General features: G+C 39.4%; 1 protein-coding gene across 3 annotated transcripts in view; it reads left to right on the forward strand.

Moving 5' to 3' along the window:
- The first annotated feature begins 4,960 nt into the window (after positions 1 to 4,960).
- The window catches only part of Tasp1 (taspase 1), a 199,189-nt gene continuing 178,166 nt past the window's right edge, over positions 4,961 to 25,983 (forward strand). For all 3 annotated transcript variants that reach the window (XM_070006733.1, XM_070006734.1, XM_070006735.1), the window contains exons 1-4: positions 4,961 to 5,008; positions 12,718 to 12,937; positions 16,986 to 17,053; positions 19,232 to 19,300. In XM_070006733.1, coding sequence (XP_069862834.1) covers positions 12,793 to 12,937; positions 16,986 to 17,053; positions 19,232 to 19,300 — 282 coding nt within the window. In that variant the 5' untranslated portion in view covers positions 4,961 to 5,008; positions 12,718 to 12,792. The remainder of the gene's footprint in view (positions 5,009 to 12,717; positions 12,938 to 16,985; positions 17,054 to 19,231; positions 19,301 to 25,983) is intronic.

Consider the following 25,983-nt stretch of genomic DNA (forward strand, 5'->3'; position numbering starts at 1 on the left):
GGCAATTAGAACATAGAGTTCCATCAGAATACTCTCTACTTTCTCCAAAAATTTCCATAATCAAAGGATTAAAAACAGTTTAATCTGGTGGACTCTATGGCTCATTCGTGTAATTCAAGGTACATGAGAGGTTGAGATCTAAGGATTGCAGTTCAAAGCCAGTCCATGAGAAAGTCCATGAGACTATTATCTCCAATGCACCACCCAAACCAAAATGAAACAAAACGACAACAACAACAAACACCAAACTGGGAATGGAGCTGTAGCTCAAGTGGCAGAGTACTAGCTTTGAGCAGAAATGCTCAGGGACAGCTCCCAGGCACTGCATTCAATTCCTAAGACTGGCACAAAAACAAAACAAAAGAAAAAAACCCAGGTTAATATACAAATTATCTCCCTTTAAGATCATCCTCAAAATTAATAGAAACATTAGAATAAAAGCTAGATATTTTTTCCTACTTTCTTTGCACTCTTCCTTGTAAATCTTATAAAAGATGAAATATTATTAGCTATATAATTCTGAACTAGGGATACATATACATATACTGGCAGTATTGGTGTTTTGAACTTAGGGCCTGGCACTTCCTAGGCAAGACCTCTACCACTTGATTTATAGAATCTGCACCTTTAGCTTTAGCTGTTTTTAAGATAGGGTTTTGCAATTTGCCTCGGACCATCAGCCTAGCTATGTAGACCATCATCCTTCTTTGTAGCTGAGAGTACAGACATGAACAACTACACTTGGCATATTGGTTGAGATAGAGACACATTAACTTTTTGCCTGGGTTGGCCTCAAAACAGGATCCACTGCCCAAATAGCTGGGATTATAGGCATGAGAAACTGTACCTGGACCAAAGAATATGTTTAATGTTTTCTGAAAGTGTACTGAATTTGAAGAAATAGACAACATACCATAGGTAGATATTAAGAAAACTGTAAAGATGGCTGGAGCTCTAATTTAGGCAAAGTCACAACCCATTCTGAAAAAATGTGTACTTGGTAGTTTTGCAGCCTAGTATCCATGTCCCTCCTCTTGGGAACAATTTCTCAATTACCTACCTCATTTTATCAGTTGCACTTGGGATTATAAATTCAAAGTTCTTGTTTTCTTTTGAATAAATTCATGATATAACTTACGTTGCAAAAGGTCTTCACCCTGGAATTTGATTTCTGAGCAGAGAGACAAGTACTAGAAACACACTGGAGTTGATTCATTCTATGGTTGGGTTCATTCATCTTATTGAACACAGTGCTTCATGCATCCCAGACAAAACTTCTGTCACTTGATCCATGCTCCTAGCTCTTTTATTTAGATTTTGTTTTTGAGTTGGTGTCTCATTAATATTGCCTGTGTGGCTTTGCCTCCTCAGAAGTTGAGGTTATGGCTACATACATACACTACCACCCTTGACTTCTGACTCTGATCTTTTCTGAGAGTTTTACTTTTGATTCCATAAGCCATTTTCATCTGTTTGCTTCTTTTTCTTTTTTCTTTTTTGTCAGTTGTGAGGCTTGAACTCTGGGCCTGGGCACTGTCCCTGAGCTCTTCAGCTCAAGGCTAGTGCTCTACCACTTGAGCCACAGTGCCACTTCTGGTTTTCTGAGTGGTTTATTGGAGACAGCCTCCTGAGTAGCTAGGATTGCAGGCGTGAGCCACTGATGCCTGGCACGTAAGATTATTTAAAGTAGTTTGAATGAGAAAAAAGAATTAGCTCACACTAGTGTTTTTCATGATAATCAAATGTAATTTATGATCCTGGTTCCTAGATGGGAGATAATATCATATAAAAAATTATTGAGCGCTGGGAAAGTGGCTCAGTGGTAGAGTGCTTGCCTTGCATGCTTGAGGCCCTGGGTTGGATTCCTCAGTACCACATAAGCAGAAAAAAAAAAAAAAGCCGGGAATGGCGCTGTGGCTCAAGTGGTAGAGTGTTAGCCTTGAGCTGAAGAGCTGAGTGCCTAGGCCCAGATTTCAGGCCCCATGACCGGACCAAAAAAAAAAAACAAATATTGAGGGCTGGGAAAGTGGCTCAGTGGTAGAGTGCTTGCCTTGCATGCATGAGGCCCTGGGTTCAATTCCTCAGCACCATAGAAGCAGGAAAAGCTGAAGCGGCGCTGTGGCTCAAGTGGTAGAGTGCTATCCTTGAGCTGAAGAGCTGAGGGACAGCGCACAGGCCCAGAGTTCAGGCCCCACAACTCACACACACACACACAAAATATTGAAATGCATGGTATGATTTCCATAGGGACTGCATATTAAAAAGAGCAGCCAGGTGCTGGTGGCTCAGGCCTGTAATCCTAGCTACTCAGGAGACTGAGATCTGAGATCATGGTTCAAAGCCAGCTCGGGCAGGGAAGTCTGTGAGACTCTTATCTCCAAATAACCACCAGAAAACTAGAAGTGGTGCTGCAGCTCAAGTGGTAGAGCTCAGTGACAGTGCCTAGGCTGAGAGTTCAAGCCCCATGACCAACAAAAGAAAAAAAAAAGGGGGGGGGGAGCAGTAGATCAATGTTAAAATACCTGATTTGGGTGAGTATATAGTGCTCATTTGTAAGAATATCCTTTTCCTTTACAAATATATCTGAAGAATGTATAAGGGAAAAGATAGCTATAATAAACATTGAAATGGCTACCTATTTTAAGAGAAAAAAAAGCAAATGTACAATTAACAATGAATAAATTGAAGGTTATATGGGAATTTTTAGTGGCCTTGAAACTTTTTCTTTCTTTTTTTTGGGGGGGGGGTCCGGTCATGGGGTCTGAACTCTGGGCCTGGGCGCTGTCCCTCAGCTCTTCAGCTAAAGGCTAGCACTCTACCATTTGGGCCATAGTGCCACTTCCGGCTTTTTTCTTTTTGCTTATGTGGTGCTAAGGAATCGAACCCAGTGCCTAAGCCATGCAAGGCAAGCGCTCTACCACTTAGCCACCTTCCCAGCCCCCTTGAGACTTTTTCTATAATGGCATCTTATTAAAAATAAAAATGGGGACTGGGGTTGTAGCTCCATGGTAAAGCTCATATGTAGCCTTTATAAGCCCAGGATTGCATCCCCAATGCCACAAAAATAATAAATACATATAAAACACAAATTATTAAAGGTGTGTCCTGAGACCAGAAAAGTTAAAGAAGCAATGTTACAATTATCATAAATGTAACTTGTATAAAAAAACACAGTAATTTGCCTGAGTGCCTATCATTTATTATGTAACTTCTGGCTTTAGGTCTGTTTTATTCCTACCATTAAATTGTGAGAAAAGGAAACTTGTTACCTAGTAGTGATAGCTCAATAACAGTATCTTCAAGGGATTTTGTTACCTGCAAGTGGAATGAATGTAACAATATAACAATAAAAGTATAGCATGTAGCTTTGGTTTTGAAAGTTTTGACAAGCAAGGAAGGGTAAAAGGAGAACCTAAGGTCTGATGCAGGTGGCTCATACTTCTCATCCTAGCTACTCAGGGGGCTAAGTTCTGAAGATCTTGGTTCAAAGGCAGCCCGGGCAGGAAAGTCTGTGAGACTCTTATCTCCAATAAACCACCAGAAAACCGGAAGTGGCGTTATGGCTCAAGTGGTAGAGAGCTCGCCTTGAGCTGAAGAGCACAGGGACTGGGCCCAAGCCCAAAGTTCAAGCCCCACGACCGACTAAAATAAAATAAAATAAATAATCCTACATATCTCAATTCTAAAATTTAAAATAAATTTCATAGCTTTTTTACCCTTTTTTTTCTTATGGAGAAAAATATTAAAAGAAAATATTGCACTATACAAAAATTATTAAATATGTATTCAGGGTACCAACAGTTGAAAAAATACAAAATTCATATATATATATTTTAATTTAGTGTCTTCCACATTTAAATTCTAAGTGGGACCTTCCCACGGCTAGAAGACACACTTAGCAAGTGCTTCTTATACATAGTAAACTAAGTGTGATTTTATCTTCACATAGAAAACTTAAACATAAAGAAAATCTCCAGTAAATTCTAAGTGGGAATTTCTGTGGGAGCACTGTAAGGTCCGCTCCTGGATGGCGAGCAGACTCCACCCTCCTCGCAGCCAAGTCTCTGCCCAGTACCTGAGTTACCTAGGCACCTGGCACACCTGGAAGAGGTCACATCTGATTCGATGTGGCCACACCTTTCCCCCCGCCCTTACCCTAGGCTAGCCGCCCCTCTTTCCCAGGTCTCTCCCCCGGCCGCATGGAGGGCCAACAATCACCTTTCTGTTCTTGTGGACTTGGTGGCTATCTAGATAAGAATGAAGGGAAATGAAGACATCCTGAAATAAAGTGAAAAGGATACACTACAGATGATTACACATGGAAAAGATAGAGGATATTATATGTAGTGAGTGTGTGTTACTCCATAGATAGAAGGGTTAGGGAGAGAGATTTGAAATGCTGCTCATCCTGGACGGACATGCTTTCCCTCCTCCCTGGCGCCTGGCTGACTCCCTCCTCCCTCCTCTTTCATAGATGTCAGGCAGGAACCTAGTGTTCCTTACAGTTAGGAGACAGAGGACTGCCGAAAGCACGCAAATAGCACATCCACCGACGATGTATCCTTTACAATTGCTTATTTCACAGAACAGGCTCGTCAGCCATGCCCAGGGTTCAGGTGCAGGCCCGCCCAGCCAGCCGGCTATCCCGGGCGGCGGGGATGGCGGGGTGGAGTGTGTGTGTGAAGAGACAGGTTGATGGCGCCTTCCCAGCTGAAAACACTCGAATACAAACTCCAGAGAAGACCTCCACACAAAAACAGGAAAAACAACCTCCAGCATCCTCCCCACCCCCACCTCTCACCCCTCCCACGAAAGAGTCAAGGCGAGCACACCTGTGCGGGCCGGGCTGAACCGTGGCGGGTCCGGAGGGCTGCATCACAGCAGCCCGCTTCCGGCCACGTGGGGCTCGCCCCGGCCAATCAAAGCGCATTGCGTCACGCCCGCTTCCTCACCCTGGCAACGGGCGGGTGACTCCTTCCGGTGCCGTGTGTGCTCGGGGCTGAGGCGGGTGAGTGTCCTCTCTTCCTCACGCTGTCGGCACCGCTGCCGCGGCCACGCCGCGGTCTCTGCGCCCCTCGGGCTGGCTGGGACATCCTCTCCCGGGTCGCCAGGGGCCAGCGCGCAGGAAGCTCTCCCCAGTCTAGGATGCCCCTGCTGCTCAGTCTTGGTCGCGCGTGGGGCCCATGCCACCCCTCTCCCCCTTCTTCCTTGCCGGGTCTTCGGCGTGGAGGCCTCGGAGGGCTGCGTGGCCGCCGTGCTGCCACCCGATTTGCAGTCGCTGGGGCGCGGGAAGATGTCCTGGGGAGGGGGGGTGGAGAGGAGGGTGTCCCTGAGGTTCGTAGAGATCGGAGAGGACACACCCCAGTCAGTCCTGACTGTCTCGGTGGGGGTGAGCAGGGGGTGCCCAGACACCCCAGCGTGGCGGTCCTAGCGGCCTGGTGACAGTCCCGCTGGGCTTGATGAGCATTGACTGGCGAGGAAGAGGAAAAGGACGGGAGATGAAGCAGCTGGGAAGTGTGTGTGTGTGTGTGTGTGTGTGTGTGTGTGTGAAAAGCTGAAGCTGGGGTGCAGGGTGGGGGAGGGGTGGGGGACAGCTGGGGGGTGCTCTGGCATTTGAGGGCATCATGTTTCCGGAAGGAAGTGGTTCCCCTTGACTTGCCTTCTGCTTGGGAGAGGAAGGAACGTCTATTGGTGGATCATGTGACTCAGATCTTCGCATAACAAGCTGAGGAATTTTTACTTATACACCGAAGAGTTTAATCATTTCTAAATAATGCTCCTCACATCACGTACATACATACACACACACACACACACACACACACACACACACACAGCAGAGGTTCTTTGAGCATATCTGGGAAATACAGAAATACTGAAAAAGAGAGCCACAACATAGATCTTTTTTGAGCCATCTGTTGCAGTAGCTTAAGGGGTAGCTTTTCTGTACAAATATTTCCTTGGTAAGATGGAAGGATTGTATGTCTTCCCTCTTTCAACTCGTGAAAGACTACACAAAACTAGAATGAGGAGGGAAAAAAAAAGTACCATACTTTTAAGACACATGGTCTTTCCTAAATGTTAAAAAAAAGAATGTGCATGTGCAAACAAAGAATCATTCAAAAGACAGGACATCCAAGATTTAGAACTTACCTTAATGCCTTCGAGGTTCCTAGAGTAAACTGGTTTATTATGAGCCTCCTAGCCTTGATGATCCAGTTAATTGTTAATTAATATTCACTTTGGTCTTAGAAATGGCCAATTTAGATAGTCTTTTTCATTAGATTGTACCTAGTAATAGAAATTTAGGATAAATAGAATTCCCTTTTATTTTATTTTATTTATTTATTTTTTTTTGCCAGTCCTGGAGCTTGAACCAGGGTCTAGCTTTTGCTCAAACTAGCACTCTACCACTAGAGCTTTTGCTCAAACTAGCACTCTACCACTGGAGCCACAGGGACACTTCCAGCATTTTCTGTTTATGTGGTACTGATGAATGGAACCCATGGCTTCATGCATGCTAGGCAAGGACTCTACCAGAAGCCACATTCCCAGCCTGCCCTTTTATTCTTTTCCTCACTTTCTCCATTTTTCTTAGAAGTATCCAAGATACTGTTAACTTGTGTCATTGATTCATGGAGTATTTCTGGATAGATAATATATACACTATTATACGCTTTGAGGCTCTTGTTACTTACTTACAAAACCCTTTTCAAAGTGGTTGCATTCATTTATGGCACCAATATGGAGCTAGATACTTTGAATACTCTTTGTTTCACATTGGATACTTGTTTCACAGATTCCTCTTTTATTTATTGTCTGTTCATTTCGCGTGGCGTAGTATTTATTTTGATTGGAGCTATGTTTTATGAGACTTATTTTGGCAGTCTTTTGTAGCTGGTTGCTTTATGATAGCTTGGATTTGGGGAGAAAAGTTAGGATGCTGTTGCAACAGGCTAAGGGAATTTGGGCTAAACAAGAATAGAGAAAAAGGAAGTTAAAATCCAAGGTATAATATGGGAATAATTAGATTTTGGGGGCATTGGGGTGAGCTTGTTTTGGGTAGACTGAGAGTGAGGAAGATGTTCTCCAGGAGGGAAAAATAGTGTGTAGAGCCCAACCCTGAAGGTAAAGAGTTGGGAAACATCTGATTTGCTGATAGGATGATTTTGAAGGTTGCCAAGTTGACTGAATTTCTGAAGGAGACATTTGAGAGTAGGGTCAGAGGGATCATGAAGAACTAGAGTAGTAGATATACATGCTTGCCAAGAAAAGCTGGTGATCCTAGGAATTAAAGGTTCCAAGTGGAAGATTAAGAAAGGCCAATGGATTTAGTATCTTGCAAAATATGCCACTTGTTGGAAACAAGACTTTTTTTTTCTTACTCTATATTCATAGAGATGGACAGCCATCATCACCCTGATCAGTATTTAGAGCATTGGTCATATGGGCATTGTATTGTACTTTGATGATATGCATAATATTATGTATCTGTAGGTTCCTGACAAATCTTTTCAGGAATTGCTACCACAAAAGGAAACTTTGCTACTACTATCAGTTACTTGCCATTTCTTCTTGATCCCTAAGTAACCACTCATTTATTTTCTTGTGTCTTTAAATTCACCTCTTCTGGATGTTTCCTATAAATGGGATTGTAAAATAAGTGGCCTTTTTTATCTGGCTTGTTTCATTGTTTCCAATGTTCATTTACACATTTACACATGTATTATGGCTGAGTGATGTTTCATTGTCTGAATATGACACATTTTTATTTTTAAGTCCACTTTTATTAGATGGATATTTGGATCGTTTCCACCTTTTGATTGTTTTGAATAATTTTCTAAATGTCTGGCTATAAATATTTTTATTATTTTTGAATTAGAATACATCTCTCATATAAGATGGTTTCATTGTGATATATCTATATGTGCACAAAGTGTACTTTGAACAAATTCCTTCCTTATACCATATTTCTCTTCATTATTTCCATCCTCACCTTTTCAAACAGCATTTGGTAGTATTATTTGGTCTTCATGTATATATGTGATATTCTTCTTACCCCTCATTATCCTCTCCTTTTCCCCCCACCTCCCCTCCCACTTAGCTCTTCCTGGACAGTATTACTTTTACATTGTATTCCATTGCCTTTACTGTTATCATCATCATTTTAGGTGTGTTCTTCTCCTTCTCCTTCTCCTTCTTCTTCTTCTCCTCCTTCTTCCTCCCTCCTCCTCCCTCCTCCTCCCTCCTCCTCCCTCCTCCTCCTCCTCCTCCTCCTCCTCCTCCTCCCCCTCCTTCCCCTTCTTCTTCTTCTTCTTCTTCTTCTTCTTCTTCTTCTTCTTCTTCTTCTTCTTCTTCTTCTTCTTCTTCTTCTTCTTTCTTCTTCTTCTTCTTCCTCTTCTTCTTCTTCTTCTTCTTCTTCTTCTTCTTCTTCTTCTTCTTCTTCTTCTTCTTCCTCTTCTTCCTTCTTCTTCTTCTTCTTCTTCTTCTTCTTCTTCTTCTTCTTCTTCTTCTTCTTCTTCTTCTTCTTCTTCTTCTTCTTCTTCTTCTTCTTCTTCTTCTTCTTCTTCTTTCTTCTTCTTCTTCTTCGTTTTGTTGTATGTTTAATGATTTTGAAACGGTCTCCCAAAGTGGCTCAGGCCAGCCTTGAATTCACACTCCTCCTTCCTCAACCTCTGAGTGCTAAGATTACAAGCTTGTGCCACCATACTTGCCTGATTTTTTTTCTTTTTTTCAGTATGGGATGGTTGTGGGGCTTGAGTTCAGTGGCTAGGAGCTGTCCTTGAGCTTTTTTTGATCAAGGCTAGCACTCTACTACTTGAGCCACAGCGACACTTCCAGTTTTCGGATGGTTTATTGTAGATAAGAGTTTCATGGACTTCCCTGCCCAGGCTGGCTTTGAACCGCCATCCTCAGATCTCAGCCTCCTAAGTAGTTAGGATTATAGGCATGAGCCACTGACACCTGACACAGGAAATGTTTTGAATTCAATTAGGAATGGGTACCAGTGGCATCTATAATCATAGCTACTTGGAAGAGTGAGATTGGATTACAGTTGGCCAGACTAGGCAGAAAAGGTGACGAAACCCCTTCTAAACTGAGAGCTGGGCATGGCAAAAAGTTCTTGTTATCCTAGGTAGGGTAGATAGCCACCCAGGCACATTACTGGGAGAAAAGTGAGATACTATCTAAAAAAAATGGGCCATAGGTACTGGAGATGTGCCTCAGCCTCTGCTGAGCAAAGCATGAGTCCTAGAGTCCAATCCCTAGTAAAACAGTAACAACAACAACAATACCAATAACAATAATAACAAAACAGGTAAAACAGTTGGAGGCATGGCTCAGGCAATTAGTTCAAACCTCAATACTCCAAAATAAATAGAGGAAATAAAGCAATACCTACTCAAACATCAGTTTCATCAATTTTGTTTAATCAGAAACTCATTGAAGGTCTAACTTGTCAATAAATAAAAAAATGCCAAGAAATGATGAAAAGATTACACACAGCAATGAGTTAGCTACTCACTGGTGGCTAACATGCAATCCTAGCTGCTCAAGAGGCTGAGATCTGAGGATCAAGCAAACAAATCTGAGACTCTAATCTTCAATTAACCAGCAAAAAGCTACAAGTAGAGGTGTAGTACAAGTAGTAAAATACTAGCCTTTAGCCAAAAAGCCAAGCAAGATTGCAAGGCCCAGTTCAAACCTCAATGCTAGCACACACACAAACAAATTAATAGTTAATAATTAAAAGATAAAACACAGGTTAGAGAAAAAATAGTTGAATAAAGGATGCTAAATATCACTCAAAAGAGATTCAAAATAAAACTATAATCTATTATTATTATTATTATTAGTAGTAGTAGTATGTGGGCTTGAACACAGGGCCTAGACATTATTGCCAAGCTTTTGTGCTCAAAACTAGCATTCTTTAGTCATAGCTCCATTTACAGCTTTTTTGCTAGTTCATTGGAGATAAAAGTCTCATAGACCTTCCGCCTAGGATAGCTTCAAACTGCAATCCTCACATCTTAGTGTTCTAAGTAGCTAGGATTACAGGTGTGAACCACTAGTGCCTGCTCAGCTTAAATATATATATATATATATATATATATATATATATATATATATATATATATGTATTTAATTTTTTTTTGTTTGCCAGTCCTGGGGCTTGAACTCAGGGCCTGAGCACTGTCCTTGAGCTTTTTTTGCTCAAGGCTAGCGCCTTGTTTATGTGATACTGAGGAATGGAACCTAGGGCTTCATGCATGCTAGACAAGCACTCTACCACTAAGCCACATTCCCAGTCCTCAAATATGATTTTTAACTGAGAGAAACAAGGTAAGAGGGAACAATGAAATGAGATCAATCATAAACTTGTAATGGCAGCATAAATAGGTAAATTCGAAAATGGCACTTTGGGGAAAGTGGGAGAAAATGAGGGGGGGGCACACTGTTTAAAAAGAAATGTACCTTACGTATGTAACTATAACCCCTCTGTACATCCATCACCTTTACAATAAGATAAAAAGGGATTAGGGCTGGGAAGGTGGCTCAGTGGTAGAGTGTTTGCCTTGCATGCACCACAGAAGCAGAAAAAGCCAGAAGTGGCTCTGTGCCTCAAGTGGTCGAGCACTAGCCTTGAGCTGAAGAGCTGAGGGACAGCAGAGTTAACACCACCACCACCACCACCACCACCACCACCACCACCACCACCACCACCACCACCACCACCACCACCACACACACACACACACACACACACACACACGGGAAAGGAGGGGAAGGAGAGAGGGTATTTTATATTGAAAAAGAGAATTGACCTCCCTGCCCTCACTTCTTTTCTTTCCTTCCCTCCCTCCCTCCCTCCCTCCCTCCCTCCTTCCTTCCTTCCTTCCCTTCCTTCCTTCCTTCCTTCCTTCCTTCCTTCCTTCCTTCCTTCCTTCCTTCTTTCCTTCCTTCCTTCCTTCCTTCCTTCTTTCCTTTCTTCCTTCCTTCCTTCATTCCTTCCTTCTTTCCTTCCTTCCTTCATTCCTTCGTTCCTTCCTATAGGTCTTTCTTTCTCCTTGTTTACTTCCTTTCTTTTTCCCCCCTTTCCCTTCTTTTTTTCTTCTTTGTCTTGACAGTATCTTACTATCTAGTTCAACAAACCTTGTAGTATCTAGGTCTCCAGAGTGCTGAAATTACATATACGTGCTACAATGCCTGCCCCCTCCTCTTTTCAATTTAAACCATGGTGCACATTTTTACTTAACCCTTTGAATCTGATCACTTCACTCTTTCTTTCCTTCCTCCCTCCCTCCCTCCCTTCCTTCCTTCCTCCCTCCCTCCTTCCCTCCTCCCTCCCTCCCTTTCTTCTTTCTTTCTTTCTTTCTTTCTTTCTTTCTTTCTTTCTTTCTTTCTTTCTTTCTTTCTTTCTTTCCTTCTTTCTTTCTTTCTTTCTTTCTTTCCTTTCTTTCTTGGTGGATTTTTAAATCATTAATTTTCTCCTGAACTGCAATATGCTCTCCTGTCATTGCTATTAAGCCAGCCAGGACTGACAGTTGTGAGGTGGTAATGCAAGTGAGAAGAATAAGAAGCTTTGTGACATAATTTCCTTACAAATTGTTTCATTAAATTTGTGTCTTATCATTTAATTAATATATATATATATATATATATATTTTTTTTTTTTTTTTTTACCAGTCCTGGAGGTTGAACTCTGGGCCTGGAGCACTGTCCCTCAGCTCTTCAGCTCAAGGTTAGCACTCTACCATTTGAGCAATAGCGCTACTTTGGTTTTCTGAGTGGTTTATTGGAGATAAGAGTCTCATGGGCGTTCCTCCCTGGGCTAGCGTTGAACCATGCTCCTCAGATCTCAGCCTCCTAAATAGCTAGGATTACTGGAGTGAGCCACTGGCACCTATCTACCTGAGCTTCTTGTTTGCTCAAGGCTAGCACTCTACCACTTGAGAGACAGTGCCACTTCTGGCCTTTTCTGTTTATGTGGTGCTGAGGAATCGAACCCAGGACTTCTTCATATGCATTTATTAGGACTTAGTTCTATTTTATAAAGATTGTCTTAAGAATTTCACATAGAGATGTATCTTATTGTTTTTCTTCCTTATTTGAATAATCAGAAATATAAGTTTTATATCAAAACATGATGATGTGGCTAGCATTGTTATTATAAAATGTCCCAGAGCTTATTAACAGTGATTTGAAGGAAGAGAAAATGATATGTAATTTATATGGAAGACTGTTTAAGTGTGGATAAAAATATACAATATCTTCTATTTTTATTAAATTTCTTTTGAGGGTAAACATGCTATACAGAGGGGCCACAGTTACATGAGTAATGAGTACATTTCTTGTTGAACATTGTTATCCACTCCTTTGTTTTCTCCCACTATCTCTTCTTCCACTCACCACCCCCAGCCCTGCAAGTTGTAAAGTTTATTTCTGACATAGTGTCTTGTGCGTATTGTTGTTGCAGTGGGTCATCCTTTGTCCTTGTTTCAGCATTTAAGAAACAGTATCTTTGGACTTAATATTAGGTCTTTTTTTTTTTTTCTAACAGAAGTTCATTTGTCTACAGGTCTTTATGTAAGTATTGTCATTGGATGGATATTTAAGTTTTAACCTTTTCATATTTTCTGCATCCATTTAAATAACTAAAAATAGATTAAAAATCTTCACATGAATTTTTGTAAGTAATCGTCTGTTTTTCTCTAGGCTAATTCCTTTCCTGAAATTGCTGTTTGGATAGAAGTATGCCCTTTGCCTGATAGAAGATGATAATCTTGGAGAATGACCATGGAGAAGGGGATGAGTTCAGGAGAAGGACTGCCTTCCAGATCATCTCAGCCTTCAGGTGTTAAGATAACAGCCAAAGAATTGGAAACAAAGCAGTCCTATAAAGAGAAACGAGGAGGCTTTGTGCTGGTGCACGCAGGTAAGACCTTCAGGGTGAAATGCAAGCCCAAATGGTAATTTTCTTTTTCTTGCTTTGAAGTACGCTGAGAATTGAGTTTCACATCAGACAGGTCAAACATGAAACTGAGGAATTTGTTTCATATTAAGCTGGTGAGGTACCCTCCCTATCTCTTTAGCTGGAATCTTTTTTTTTTTTTTTATTTTTGGGTCCGGTCGTGGGGCCTGAACTCTGGGTCTGGGCACTGTCCCTCAGCTCTTCAGCTCAAGGCTAGCACTCTACCACTTGAGCCACAGTGCCACTTCCGGCTTTTTTCTTTTTGCTTATGTGGTGCTGAGGAATTGAACCCAGGATGTCATGCATACAAGGCAAGCGCTCTACCACTGAGCCACGTTCCCAGTAAGTTGGAAGATCTTATAATGACAATTCTTCTTTATTATTTTTTTATTTTTAATTAAAATTATTGTTTATTGTAAAGATACTGTACAAAGGGGTTACAGTTACATGTGTAAGGTAATGAGTACATTTCCTATGGAACATTGTTTCCCCTCCTTTGTTTTTCCCCTACCATCCCTTCCCTCTCTACCTCCCTAACTTCTCCCTCCCTCTAGCCCCCAAAAGCTGTAAAGTTCTTTTCAACATAGTGTCTTGTACATCTCATTGTTACAATGAATCAACCTTATTTCAGCATTTTGTTATTTCCCTTCTGCTCCCCAAATTAGAACAATGTATATACAAGGGCACTAGAATCAAATACAGTGACAACAGGGGTTATACCATTGGGGAAGAACATACAAAAGAAACAAAAAAAAATCACACAGTACATTGTAAGTACATTAAAAATAGCAGCAACAAAGATAAAACTTCTGTGTCCCTACCTTGGGGTTCATTTCCTGAACATCATTTTATATGGTCATATGTTCATAGCTTTTGACCTTTCTGCTTGTGCTAGACATATACGAGTTATTGCAAATAAGGGAAACCATGAGACCTATGTTTCTTTGGGCCTGGCTTACTTCACTTAACATAATTTTTTCCAAGTCTTTTCATTTCCTAACAAATGGGGCGATGTCATTCTTTTTGATGGAGGCATAGAATTCCATTGTGTATGTATGTGTGTGTGTGTATATATATATATATATATATATATATATACGTATATATATATATATATCATCCTTTCTTGATCAATTCATCTATTGAGGGGCATCTGGGTTGGTTCCATATCTTAGCTAAAATTCTGAGATAAACGTGGTTGTGCTGGTAGCTTTAGTACGCCTTGTTTGTGATTGTTTGGGTAACCAAAAGTGAGATTGCTGGGTCATAGGGGAGCTCTATATGGAGTCTTCTGAGGGACCTCCATACTGCTTTCCAAAGTGATTGAACAAGTTTACATTCCCACCAACAATGCAGGAGGGTTCCCTTTTGGCCACATCCTGCAGCATGGATTATTACTAGAGTTCTTGATTATAGCCATTCTAACTGGGGTGAGGTGGAATCTCAATGTTGTGATTTTCATTTCTTTTATGGCTAGAGAAGTTGAGCATTTCTTCATGTGTCTATTGGCCATTCTTATTTCCTCTTCAGAGAAGTCTCTCTTTAAGTCTTTAGCCTACCTATTAATCGGGCAGTTGTTTCTTTGAGGATTTGTTGTTGGGGGATTTAATTTTTTGAGCCCTAAGTATATTTTAGATATGAGACCCTTGTCTGTTGTATGATAGTGAAGATGTTCTCCCAATCCATGGGCTTTCTATTGATCTTGCTAGCTATGTCCTTTGCCATGCAGAAGCTGTGCAGTGTCATGTAATCCCATTTGTCCAACCTTTCTTTGATTGGTTGTGTTTCTGGGTCTTCATTAAGAAAATTTTGACCTGTGCCAAGGCACCCTATAATTTCTCATATTCCTTCCTATAATGTTTTCAGGGTGTCTACTTTGACTTGAGGTTGTTGATCCATTTGGAGTTGATTCTGGTCAGGGTGATATACAAGGATCTAGCTTTAGTTTTCTACATGTGTTTAACCAACTTTGCCAGTTACAATTGGCAAAATTTATATAATGACAATCACTGTGTTGTTTTCTCTTCCTTCCTCTATTATTTACTTTGGCTCCATATAATGGATGGATATATTTAGATTATTGGTGTTAAAACTAAAGTAATTTTTTTCTTTTTCTTTCCTTTTTTTTTTTTTTTGCTGGTTCTGGGTCTTGAACTCAGGGCCTGAGCAGCACTGTCTCTGAGCCTCTTTGTGCTCAAGGCTAGTACTCTACCATTTTGAGCCACAGCACCATTTCTGGCCTTTTCTGAGTAGTTTATTGGAAATAAGAGTCTCACAGACTTTCTTACCTGGGCTGGCTTCAAACTGCAATCTTCAGGTCTCAGCCTCCTGAGTAGCTATGATTACAGGTGTAAGTCACCAGCATCCAGTCCAAAGTAATTTTTAAACTGGTTTATGTTGTTTAGAATAATGCTTTTGAAAAGTGTTCATTGGCCTCATATTAGAATATGGTTATCTTAGAGTCATCTTACACAATTTTCGAGCTAATTCATTTTTGTGGGGATTTAAAAGTTTTTCTCTTACCTCTGAAGATTCAGTAATTCTATGAAATATGCTCATAATAAGTAAACAGGAAAAAACAAATAGATTTGTTAACTTGAAAATTTAAAATTTCCTCTTACCTCTGGAGATTCAATAATTCTATGAAATGAGCTGATATTAAGTAAGCAGGTAAAAATATGTAATAGATTTGTTAGCTTGATAATTTGCACTGCAGCCGTAATGTAATGATGACACCCAAAAAAGGCTAGATAGTTGAAACTGTAGTAACATTTTGAACTACAGAGGGATTAGGAGCTTGAGGCTTCTGGGGCGGGGATGGGGACAGGTTATTAGAGCACAAAAGAAAGAAAAAAAATTTGAACAAATGTTGGGGAGAGAAAGTCCCTGAGGTAACAGTCATCAGAAGGCTGCAACAACTGTGGTAGGTAGGTTTTGATATGATCTAGAAGAGATAAATAAGGAGTCTTCAGAGGAATCCTGCCTATTTCAGTAATACAAATAGTATCTACAGATCTACACTTTCTGTTTGAAGTCCCTCTGAATTGTCATCTAGAAATGTGCTTAAAAAAGTATGTTTTGGAGTGAGATATTTTACTCTGGCATGTGTTCTTAGTACTGTAAATAGGGACCTTAAGATCAGAGAGATTGACTTAAATGATTAGTTCAGCCACGTTGCTGGTTTGAGTGCCAACTAAAAGCGAAGCTGAGAAACCCTTAAGTAACTCCTTAAGCAACTGCCTAACAATCTTACATCTGCCTATAATCTCTGTTTGAGAGAACCATAAAGAAGCACACAGTAAAGTTTGACATCTGGGCCCTCCATCTTTGAAGGGTCTTGAATTTCAGAGCAGTGCAACTGTACCTAATTCTTAGCAGGTTCTTTATTCTCTGCCCATTTTCATTTTCCTATATTCAGAGTCTAAACTCTATGGTCTCTCTCTCTCTCTCTCTCTCTCTCTCTCTCTCTCTCTCTCTCTCTCTCTATCCATCTCTCTATACATCTACCTGTCATTTGAATGCATTAGTTTTAATCATTGTAGTCAAGGTCTTTGATAGTTTATTCATAACTAATGTTTGACTTTTATTTTTCTAATGCAGGGTCATACTTCCTAGAGAAACATGACTAGACCTAGTAAATATTGGCACTATGAACACTTATAGTTCTCTTGAGGAACAAGATTATTGTTTAGAGCTGGGTGACAGTGGCCTGCACCTATAATTATAGCTGCTCAGAAGACTGAGCCCTGAGGATTCTGTTTGAAGCTAGCTCAGGCAGACAAATCGTATCTCCATTTAACCAGCAAAAAGCTAGAACTGGAGGCATCACTCAAGTGGTAGAATGTCAGTTGTGGGCAGAAAGCTGAGTGAGAGCTCACAGCCCTGAGTTCCAGTCCTAGTTCACACATATGCACACATGTACACACACATACACATGTGCACACACACAGATTACTGTTTAGGCATATTAAGGATTCTTGTTTAATATTTGGTTTTAACCTTTTTACTACAGGTGCAGGTTATCATTCTGAATCGAAAGCCAAGGAATATAAACATGTATGCAAGCGAGCTTGTCAGAAGGTATGAACAAAATGTGCATGATTTAAATGAATTGAAGTTCAAAAATGTAAGGTTTCAGCTATAGAGCAGCCTTTGGTTGTAATATAAAGTTATTTTGTGGAGTCTTGTCTTGCTGTGTTTTATGTTTTTAATTCTCCAAACGATGCTTAGCTCTTTCTTTTCCTTCCCCACATCGAAGTCTATGCTGTTGGAATTGTGGGCACATAATCATATCTTTTAAAATCTTTGTAAAGGCATTGAGTTCTGTAGAGGGATAGGAAAAACTGTTTGAAGTCAGCCAATGTCTTTCCATGAAAGGAGAAAAGAAAGTAATAAAAGAAATTTAAATGGGTACTTTTCTTAGGCTATCTAATACTTTATCTTTCTGCTTTTCATCATCTAGTTTGTATCATAACCACACTCATTGTCATTCTTGAGTTAGCTTTGCCCTTGTACTCAGTTGTGCTTTTTTTCCCTTTGCTTTTGAGGTTTTACTAAATTGTTAAATACTTAATGTGGAAGCAGGAATGGACTTAGAAGACTTTGTCATTATTTTGATCCCCAAACCTTCTTGGCAAACCTTCCATTTCTTTTTATGTGCATATATTGTTAATTGAATACTGCATGTCAAATAAATAGGAGTTTCTTTAGCTCTTTTCATTTAGATTTTTATAAAACTATTTAAAAGGAAAATTATACTTTATTTCGGATCCAAGATTTTTCTTATGATTGGAATACCACAAATAAATAAGAACATTTTGTTATTAGGATTGTATTATTATTTTCCTATGATAATAAAGCTAAATATCCTCTAAGTGGTTTTATATTTTTCTTATTTGCTGTTTCCTTTCTATTTCTTTTTTTTTTAATTTAATTTTTGTCAGTTGTGGGGCTTGAACTCTGGGCTTGGGCGCTATCCCTGCACTCTTCAGCTCAAGGCCAGTGCTCTACTGCTTCAGCCATAGTACCACTTCTGGTTTTCGAGTGGTTTATTGGAGATAAGAGTCTCACGGCCTTTCCTGCCTAGGCTGCTTTGAACTGTGATCCTTAGATCTCAGCCTCCTGAGTAACTAGGATTACAGGCATGAGCTACTGGTACTTGGCCTCTTTTTATAATTTATCCCAAAGAAAGTAAGGTAAATATTATAGGCCTTTGCTTTCTATAGTTTATTTCATATTATGTAAATATGAAATTGGTTGTAATATAAACAATACTTTCACTAAACGTTTTCTTCTGTTTGAGGATTGCCTCTCACACAGAGAACTGGCTTTTGAAAATGTGGGTGAGGAGAGTAGAAAAAGTGTGCAGGGAACATACTAGCTTGTCTGAGATTCAGTTATCTATGTAAAATATAAATTGTGAAGATATTTTAACCAAAGGAAATTCATAAAATTTTGTATCTGCTTCGAATTGCACTGTGATGAGTGGAGGTTTGTTTGTTTGTTTGTTTGTTTTGGTTGGGGCTTGAACTCTTGGCCTGAGTGCTGTCCCTCAGGTATTCAGCTCAAGGGTAGCTCTCTACCACTTGAGCTACAGCGCCAATTCCAGTTTTCTGGTAGTTTGTTGGAGATAAGAGTTTCACAGACTTTCTTGCTCAGGCTGGTTTTGAACCGTGATCCTCAGATCTCAGCCTCCTAAATAACTAGGATTACAGGCGTGAGCCACCAGTGCCTGGCGAGTAGAGGGTTTTTTTACTTAATTAAAATCTTTGTATATTGTATTTAATGGCTAGATTTCATTCATTTTTTCAATTTGGGTTATATTAAGTGAGATATATCATGAAGTAACCTGCATATATACATTATTTGTTTTAAACCTGAGCAGTATAGGACTTAAAGTGCAGAATGGAATTGCTGACTAACTTTTATTAACTCCAAACATCTCTCTATTTTTTTTAAATATGTTTGGGAAATATATGGCTGTGATGGAAAAGTATGTTTGTTTGTTATTTTTGCTGGTTCTAGGCCTGGTCACTGTCCTTGTCATTTTTTTGTTCAAGGCTAGTGCTCTACCACTTGAGCCACAGCTCTACTTCACTCTTTTTCTAAGTAGTTTGTCTCATGGACTTTACTGCCTGGCTTTGAACTGTGATTCTCAGATCTCAGCCTCTCTAATACCTAGGATTACAGGCTTGAGTCACTAGCACCCAACAAAAGTTACGGTTTTCCAATGAATAATTTGTCTCATTGGTTTCACAGGCAATTGAAAAACTACAGGCTGGTGCTCTTGCAACAGATGCAGTGACTGCAGCTCTGGTGGAACTTGAGGTATTTCCTTTCTCTGTTTATGTTTTATTTATAATATTTATGAGTTTATTCTTCTTACTTTTAAATGGCATTAAACTGATAAGTTAGTTAATCATAAATTATATAACCAGTGTTTCCCAACAATATTAACAAAGTTATTAAGAAGGTAGTAATATTGTTTTAGCCTGTTTTCATTGGGGACTTTTCTGAGTAATATAAATGTTGTTTGATTCTCTTTTCTTCTCTCATTTTTTGTGAGATTTATGAATATAAAAGTTAAAGCTGACTGGATATTTAAAATTCCTCAGCATCTTCAGTAGGAAAATTCTTGGAAGTTGTATCAGAGTGGCTAGCCTAGCACTTGAGGCACAGTCTGATGGCCCAGTATGTTGCTCGTTTACAGCAGACATTGAGGAACTGAGTAGAGAGGCTGTGTATTTCAGAGTGAAAGTCTTAAGTTCTCTTATAAAAATATGATAAAAATGATGTTCTTTTAATTTGGAACTTTGATGAGTTTATTTAGGAGTTGAAGCCTTCTGAAGACTCAAACTTGAACAAGATAGATTTGTGATAGTTGAGAGCATTATTATAGACACTTTTTTTTTTCTGGAGAAGAAAACTACATGGGAAGTAACATTAAGACAGGACAGAACAGTGATGAGTTTGAGAGAGAAGATGAGAGTTAAAGTAAATACTTTCAAGTTGACTGTAATGTTGGCCTTTGTTTGGGCTTTCTTGTCAGGGCATTTAGTCAACTCATTGGAAAATTGAGCAGGAGTTGACTAAAAAAATACTAGCTATACTTTCTGTGTAGTCCCCATTGTTTAATTGTGGAGCTGTGTTTTTGATCATTTCTTTATATATTTTAATCTTTCTTAGTAACACTTCATGTGAATGCAGTTAAGGCAAGTAAACATTTCTGGGAACATCAGTTATACTGTAGTTTGGTCACTGAGGATCTGACATGGTGGTGCTCTCCTACTGTGACTGATCATCTTATACTAGTCATCAGCCATATGTCCCTGGGTATATCAGCCTGTCCTTGACTCAGTTTCTCTTATGAGGATAATAACAGTTCCTATTTCATGGAATTATGAAGGTTAATTGATTATTTGGTATATAATGAATACCTTGTGGCATAAAGTAAGCACCCCATAACTGTTACCAATTTTTACTGTTATGGGATGATTTTGAAATGATAGGTATGTTTGTGTTCAGTATTAATGACAAAATTTATAAGGGCAAAGATGAATTGTAAATTGTGATAAAAGGAGAAAAGTGACACAGCAAAGAAGGCTGATGTATACACTGCCAAATCCTAACCTTTACACAAAACACTCACACAAGAAGGTCTTCATCTTGTGTGATTAAATTATTAGTTGGAAGTTACTCTCCTTTGTGCAGAAGGTGATGTCATGAGATTACCTCTATATAGAGTCACTATGGGTTTGGGGAAAAAAGGGTAGTTAGTAGCTGGAAAATGTGCTTGAATGGTGACTATGATACAATTGAGGAAAGTTTGAAAAAAAGTTTTTGTAATAATTTTAGTTTTCACAGTCATACTTACGTGGCATATCTGATTCTACTTTCTTCCTGCTTTTAAGGGGATTGTTTATACTTAAAAATTCATTTTGAGCCGGGTGCTGGTGTCTCATGCGTGTAATCCTAGCTACTCAGGAGCCTGAGATTTGAGGATTGTGGTTCAAAGCCAGCTTGGGCAGGAAGGTCTGTGAGACTCTTATCTCCAATTAACCACCAAAAAACCAGCAGTGTTGCTGTGGCTCAAGTGGTAGTGTGCTGAAGAGCTGAGGGACAGCACCCAGGCCCAGAGTTCAAGCCTCATGATTGACTACCCCCCAAAAAAAATCATTTTTGAATAATGAGTTACTCATGACTAAGTGGAATTTTTTTTGTGTGTCTTTTCAGAATGTAGATATGAAGTAAATGTGTTATATTATTTTTTTGTTTGTTTTTGTTTTTTTGGGTCTGGTCATGGGGCCTACCACTTGGGCCACAGCGCCACTTCCGGCTTTTTTCTTTTTGCTTATGTGGTGCTGAGGAATCGAACCCAGGGCCTCTGGCATGCAAGGCATGTGCTCTACCACTGAGCCACCTTCCCAGCCCCGTGTTATATTATTTTTGATCTGAATAAGTCATTTAGATAATGGTAGCATGCTGGACTAAGGTAGTATGTTCTCCATTTCATTAAATTTAGGTAAGAATTGAACAAATACTTTTTTTTTTTTTTTTGGTCATAACAGACTGAATTGTATGCTCATTTATTTAGTAAATTTTGTCTTAATTATTGTGTAGATAAGGACAGTCATCTTACCTTCCCATTTAACTTTGAGATATTTATTTATTTAATGGTGGTACTAGAGTTTAAACTCAGGGCCCAGGTTCTGTATCTTAGCTTTTTTGCTTACGGCTATCATTCTACCACTTGAGCCATGTCTTCACTTCCAGCTTTTTTTGGTGGCTAATTGGAGGTAAGAGTCTCACAAACTTTCCTGCCCAGGCAGGCTTCAAACTACAATCCTTAGGTCTCAGCTTCCTGAGTCGCTAAGATTACAGGTGTGAGTCATCAGTACCTGGCTTGATTTTTGAGACAAAATCTTCCTGTGTAGCTCTGTCTGGCATGGAACTCACAGTCCTCCTGCCTTACCTCCTGAGTGCTAGAATTATAGGCATAAACCATCAAAGCTATCTCAGGGTATTGGGGTGTGTGTGTGTGTGTGTGTGTGTGTGTGTGTGTGTGTGTGTGTGTGTGTGTGTGTGTGTGTGTGTGTGTGTGTGTGTGTGTGTGTGTGTGTGTGTGTGTGTGTGTGTGTGTGTGTGTGTGTGTGTGTGTGTGTGTGTGTGTGTGTGTGTGTGTGTGTGTGTGTGTGTGTGTGTGTGTGTGTGTGTCTGTCTGTGTGTGTGTGTGTGTGTGTGTGTGTGTGTGTGTGTGTGTGTGTGTGTGTGTGTGTGTGTGCGTGCAAAGCTATTTCAGGGTATTGGGTGTGTGTGTGTGTGTGTGTGTGTGTGTGTGTGTGTGTGTGTGTGTGTGTGTGTGTGTGTGTGTGTGTGTGTGTGTGTGTGTGTGTGTGTGTGTGTGTGCTTGAACTCTGAGCCTGAGTACTATCGCTTGAGCCACAGCACCACCTCCAGTTTTCTGGTGGTTAATTGGAGATAAGAGTCTCACAAACTTTCCTGCCCAGGCTGGCTTTGAACCATGATCCTCAGATCTAAGCCTCCTGAGAAGCTAGGATTACAGACTTGAGCCACTGGCACCCGGTGTCAGGGTATCTTTTAGATTGGTTTATTTGTTTTGTATTATTACTATTATTATTTTTATTATTTGGAGAATGGGTAGTTTCTGCTCTTGCTAGACTCTTCCTTGAACTCACATTCCCTTTTTCAGTTTTTAGAGATGGGGTCTTGTGGTGTAGCCCAGGATGATCTGAAGCTTACATGTGTAGCCCAGACTGGACTTGCTATCCTCTGCTTTAGCCTCCTGAGTGCTAGGATTATAGGTAGGTTTATATACTTTTTAAAAAAAAGTGGTATTATTTAAACTTGTCTGCCTGTTGTAATATTACTTTGGCAGATACTGAATTAGATAGAAATTTCTGAATTGAAATGGTCCTGTCTAGCAATGTCTAGAAAATCTGGCCTTGTATTATTTTTTTATTATAATATGGTGATTTATTCTTTCAAAATAGTGAAAAATGCCCCTGATAGCAACTTGATGAAGTAGAAGAGGAAGAGGCAAAGTTAAACCAAAGGAAATTTTACCATATAACAAATTCAAGCCACCTAAATATATCAATTTTGGGCTTAGAAATCAAAACCTGTGTTTGCTAGACTGCCACAAAGACAAGTATTACATCCTAAGACTACCACTTCTGGACACCAGAGGGGGTATTTTCTTTTTTTTTAAATAAAGCAGGAGGAGAGGAGTACTCTTTAGTCTCCAGATTAGAGTTTCTACTACTTTCTTTCACTTTCAAATAAACTTTTCCTATTTCTAAATAAACAAATAAGAAAAAAGAAAGAAAAGAAAGAAAGAAGGAAGAAGAAAAGTAGGGGCAGTGATTGTGTAGGTGTTTATTACCCATCATTTTGACCAGCTTTTCCAACTTAAAGGTTTTGAGAGGGAAGGTGATCACTTTTTTTGGCCAGGCCTGGGGCTTGAACTCAGGGCTTGGGCACTGTCCCTGAACTTCTTTTTGTTCAAGGCTAGCAGTCTACCACTTGAACCACAGTGCCACTTCTGGCTTTTTCTGTTTATGTGGTACTAAGGATCCAAAACCAGGGTTTCATGCATGCTAGGCAAGCACTAAACTGCATTCCCAGTCCAGGTGGTCATTACTGTATGAGAGATGTTCTGCTGTGTGAAAATAGAAATCTAACTCCAAAGTCATTTTAGTTTGTCTTGAGAATTTTCAGAAAGAAATGGAAAGGTTATATTTGGTGATTGTTGTTAAACTAATTTGTCTCATGGTCTTTTTCTAGATTACCTTTAGAATGTTTGAGAAGTGAATTTGATTCATTTGGTAGTACAACTTCTCTTCAAAAGAGAAGATTAATATTGTGAAATAATTTGGTCTGTGTAACTGGGATAGTATATTTTGGAGTCAGTTGTTTTCTTGGCTGGTTTCATTAGGGACAGTGGATTAAAAATGCCAGACCATTATTTAGCACATTTCACATGGTACAGCTTCCAGTGTGAATTTTTTCTTTGAAGGAATAGCTTATAGGTGTGAGTTATAATGCCAGCATCTTCTTAGGAATGTCCTTAAGGTAGAACGTGTGTTTCATGGATTTGAATTGAAAACTAACAACTCCTAAAATAAGTAAGCTCTCTGCATAGTACTAAGATCTAGCTTAAAAAGGTTGAATGAGGAATAATAGATGAAATATGAGTGACAAACTGATGAATCTTGTAGAGAGTTTGAAGATCTTATAACCGTTGAGAAATGTTGTACAGTTCATTTTGAAATTGGTTATGGTAGGTAGTATTCTCTGGATTAAGCATAGTGATTAGGACTTGCTTCTCAGTTTTATATAGTGAGGGATAGTGAGAGGCAAATTGTACCGGCTTCTTTGTGAAAAATATTTTATTGATCTAGGTATGTTGATTGATGGTAGAATATATGCTTAGCATGTATGAGGTCCTAAGTTTGAGCTCTAGCACCACAATCACATTGCCATCCCCCCCACCCCCCCGCAACACCAAAGCAAAACAAAATGAAATAATTGAAAGTATTTTGTTGCACATGTGTGTTTTAAGTGGACCCAATAGTTCTTTGGTTAATTTGGTCTATCTTTACGGCACCCTATGAACAGAAAAGATGGGAACTAGAGGTTAAAACTGATTTATTGTCCAAATGCTTTCTTGTTCCTAGGCTAGCTTATATTAAACACAGGTTTTGATATCATTCTACTAAAACAGACCATTGTCTTTGAGTTGTTATATAACCCAGTATTTTCATTGCTTCTAAAACTCTAGGAAAATATTTTAGAAAGTAATTTCTTATCCAGATGGCTAGTATTTTGTGTTATAAAAAGAGAAAATAGGTGTTTACAATTTTACATCCTTACATCATAACTATCTATATTAATTATATGCATTTGTCTGTATAGCTATATTTTTTTGCTTTACTCTGCATACATTGCTTTAAGCAGTATGTTCAGAATGTTAACTATTGTTTAGTAGTCTTAGCAGGTGGATCCTAGCCCAGGCCTCTGTTCAGCTGCAGTAATTGGCCACTCTCACTTACCCTGGGATTTATCCTCTGGCCAACATTTTCTATGTGCTTCAGGGGAATGGAGAAGAATATCTAAGGCCTAGTAGTACTTGAAATGCTTAGTGGTCATGAAGATGGTGTTGTTTGTTATTTGCATTTGGGCCTACCTAGGATGGCAAGGGATATTGAGAAGGGCTAATATATTTCCCCTTTCCCTTACCAAACTTGCTGTGGCATTTCTCTGAAATGATGCTTTATCATAATCTGTTCTCTGCCTTATTTCAGCTGTTTGATTTTTATTATAAAAAAGGAGGGCATTTGCTTTAAAGTCACTTTTGTTGAGCTGGGATATTAAATTTAATTTAATAATAAGTTAGCAAATCCATTTTCCTGCATATTTTTATTTGCAGAAAACATCCTTTTGAAAATGCAAGATAGCTGAGTATTTCAGCAACTGCTTGCTCCTTTTTAAAAATTTTTTATTTATTTTTTATAGTGAAAATACTGTACAGAGGGATTACAACTACATGGGCAAGATAATGAATACATTTCTTATCAAGCATTGTAGCCTCCTTCTTTGTTTCCCCTTCCCATCCCTTCCCATCCCTTTTCATCCTCCCCCTGCACCTCCCCCCCCCACTCCTTCTTCCCCTTCTATCCCTTACACTTCAGAGCTGAACTCATCAGAAAGACAGCTTGATGCATTTAGCCCACATATAACTAAATGCCAATTAACTATAATGTGGCTGGTAAGTCTAATTTTAGACCTACCACACTTGAAGGTGTCAGTTTTCTCATCTATTGACATATCTTTTATTCTTGTAATGTGGGAGGGGGAAATCTTACATTTGTGTATGTAAAGTACAAGATTTACCCTCCCCCCCCTTAGTACTTAGTATGTTTTCATTGCATGAAATGAAGTTTTTACTTTAGATGCTCATTTTCTTTTTCTTTTTTCTTTTTTTTTTTTGA

This window comes from Dipodomys merriami, unplaced genomic scaffold (assembly GCF_024711535.1).
Source record: "Dipodomys merriami isolate MVZ:Mamm:240054 unplaced genomic scaffold, mDipMer1.0.p SCAF_7, whole genome shotgun sequence".
Taxonomy (NCBI): domain Eukaryota; kingdom Metazoa; phylum Chordata; class Mammalia; order Rodentia; family Heteromyidae; genus Dipodomys; species Dipodomys merriami.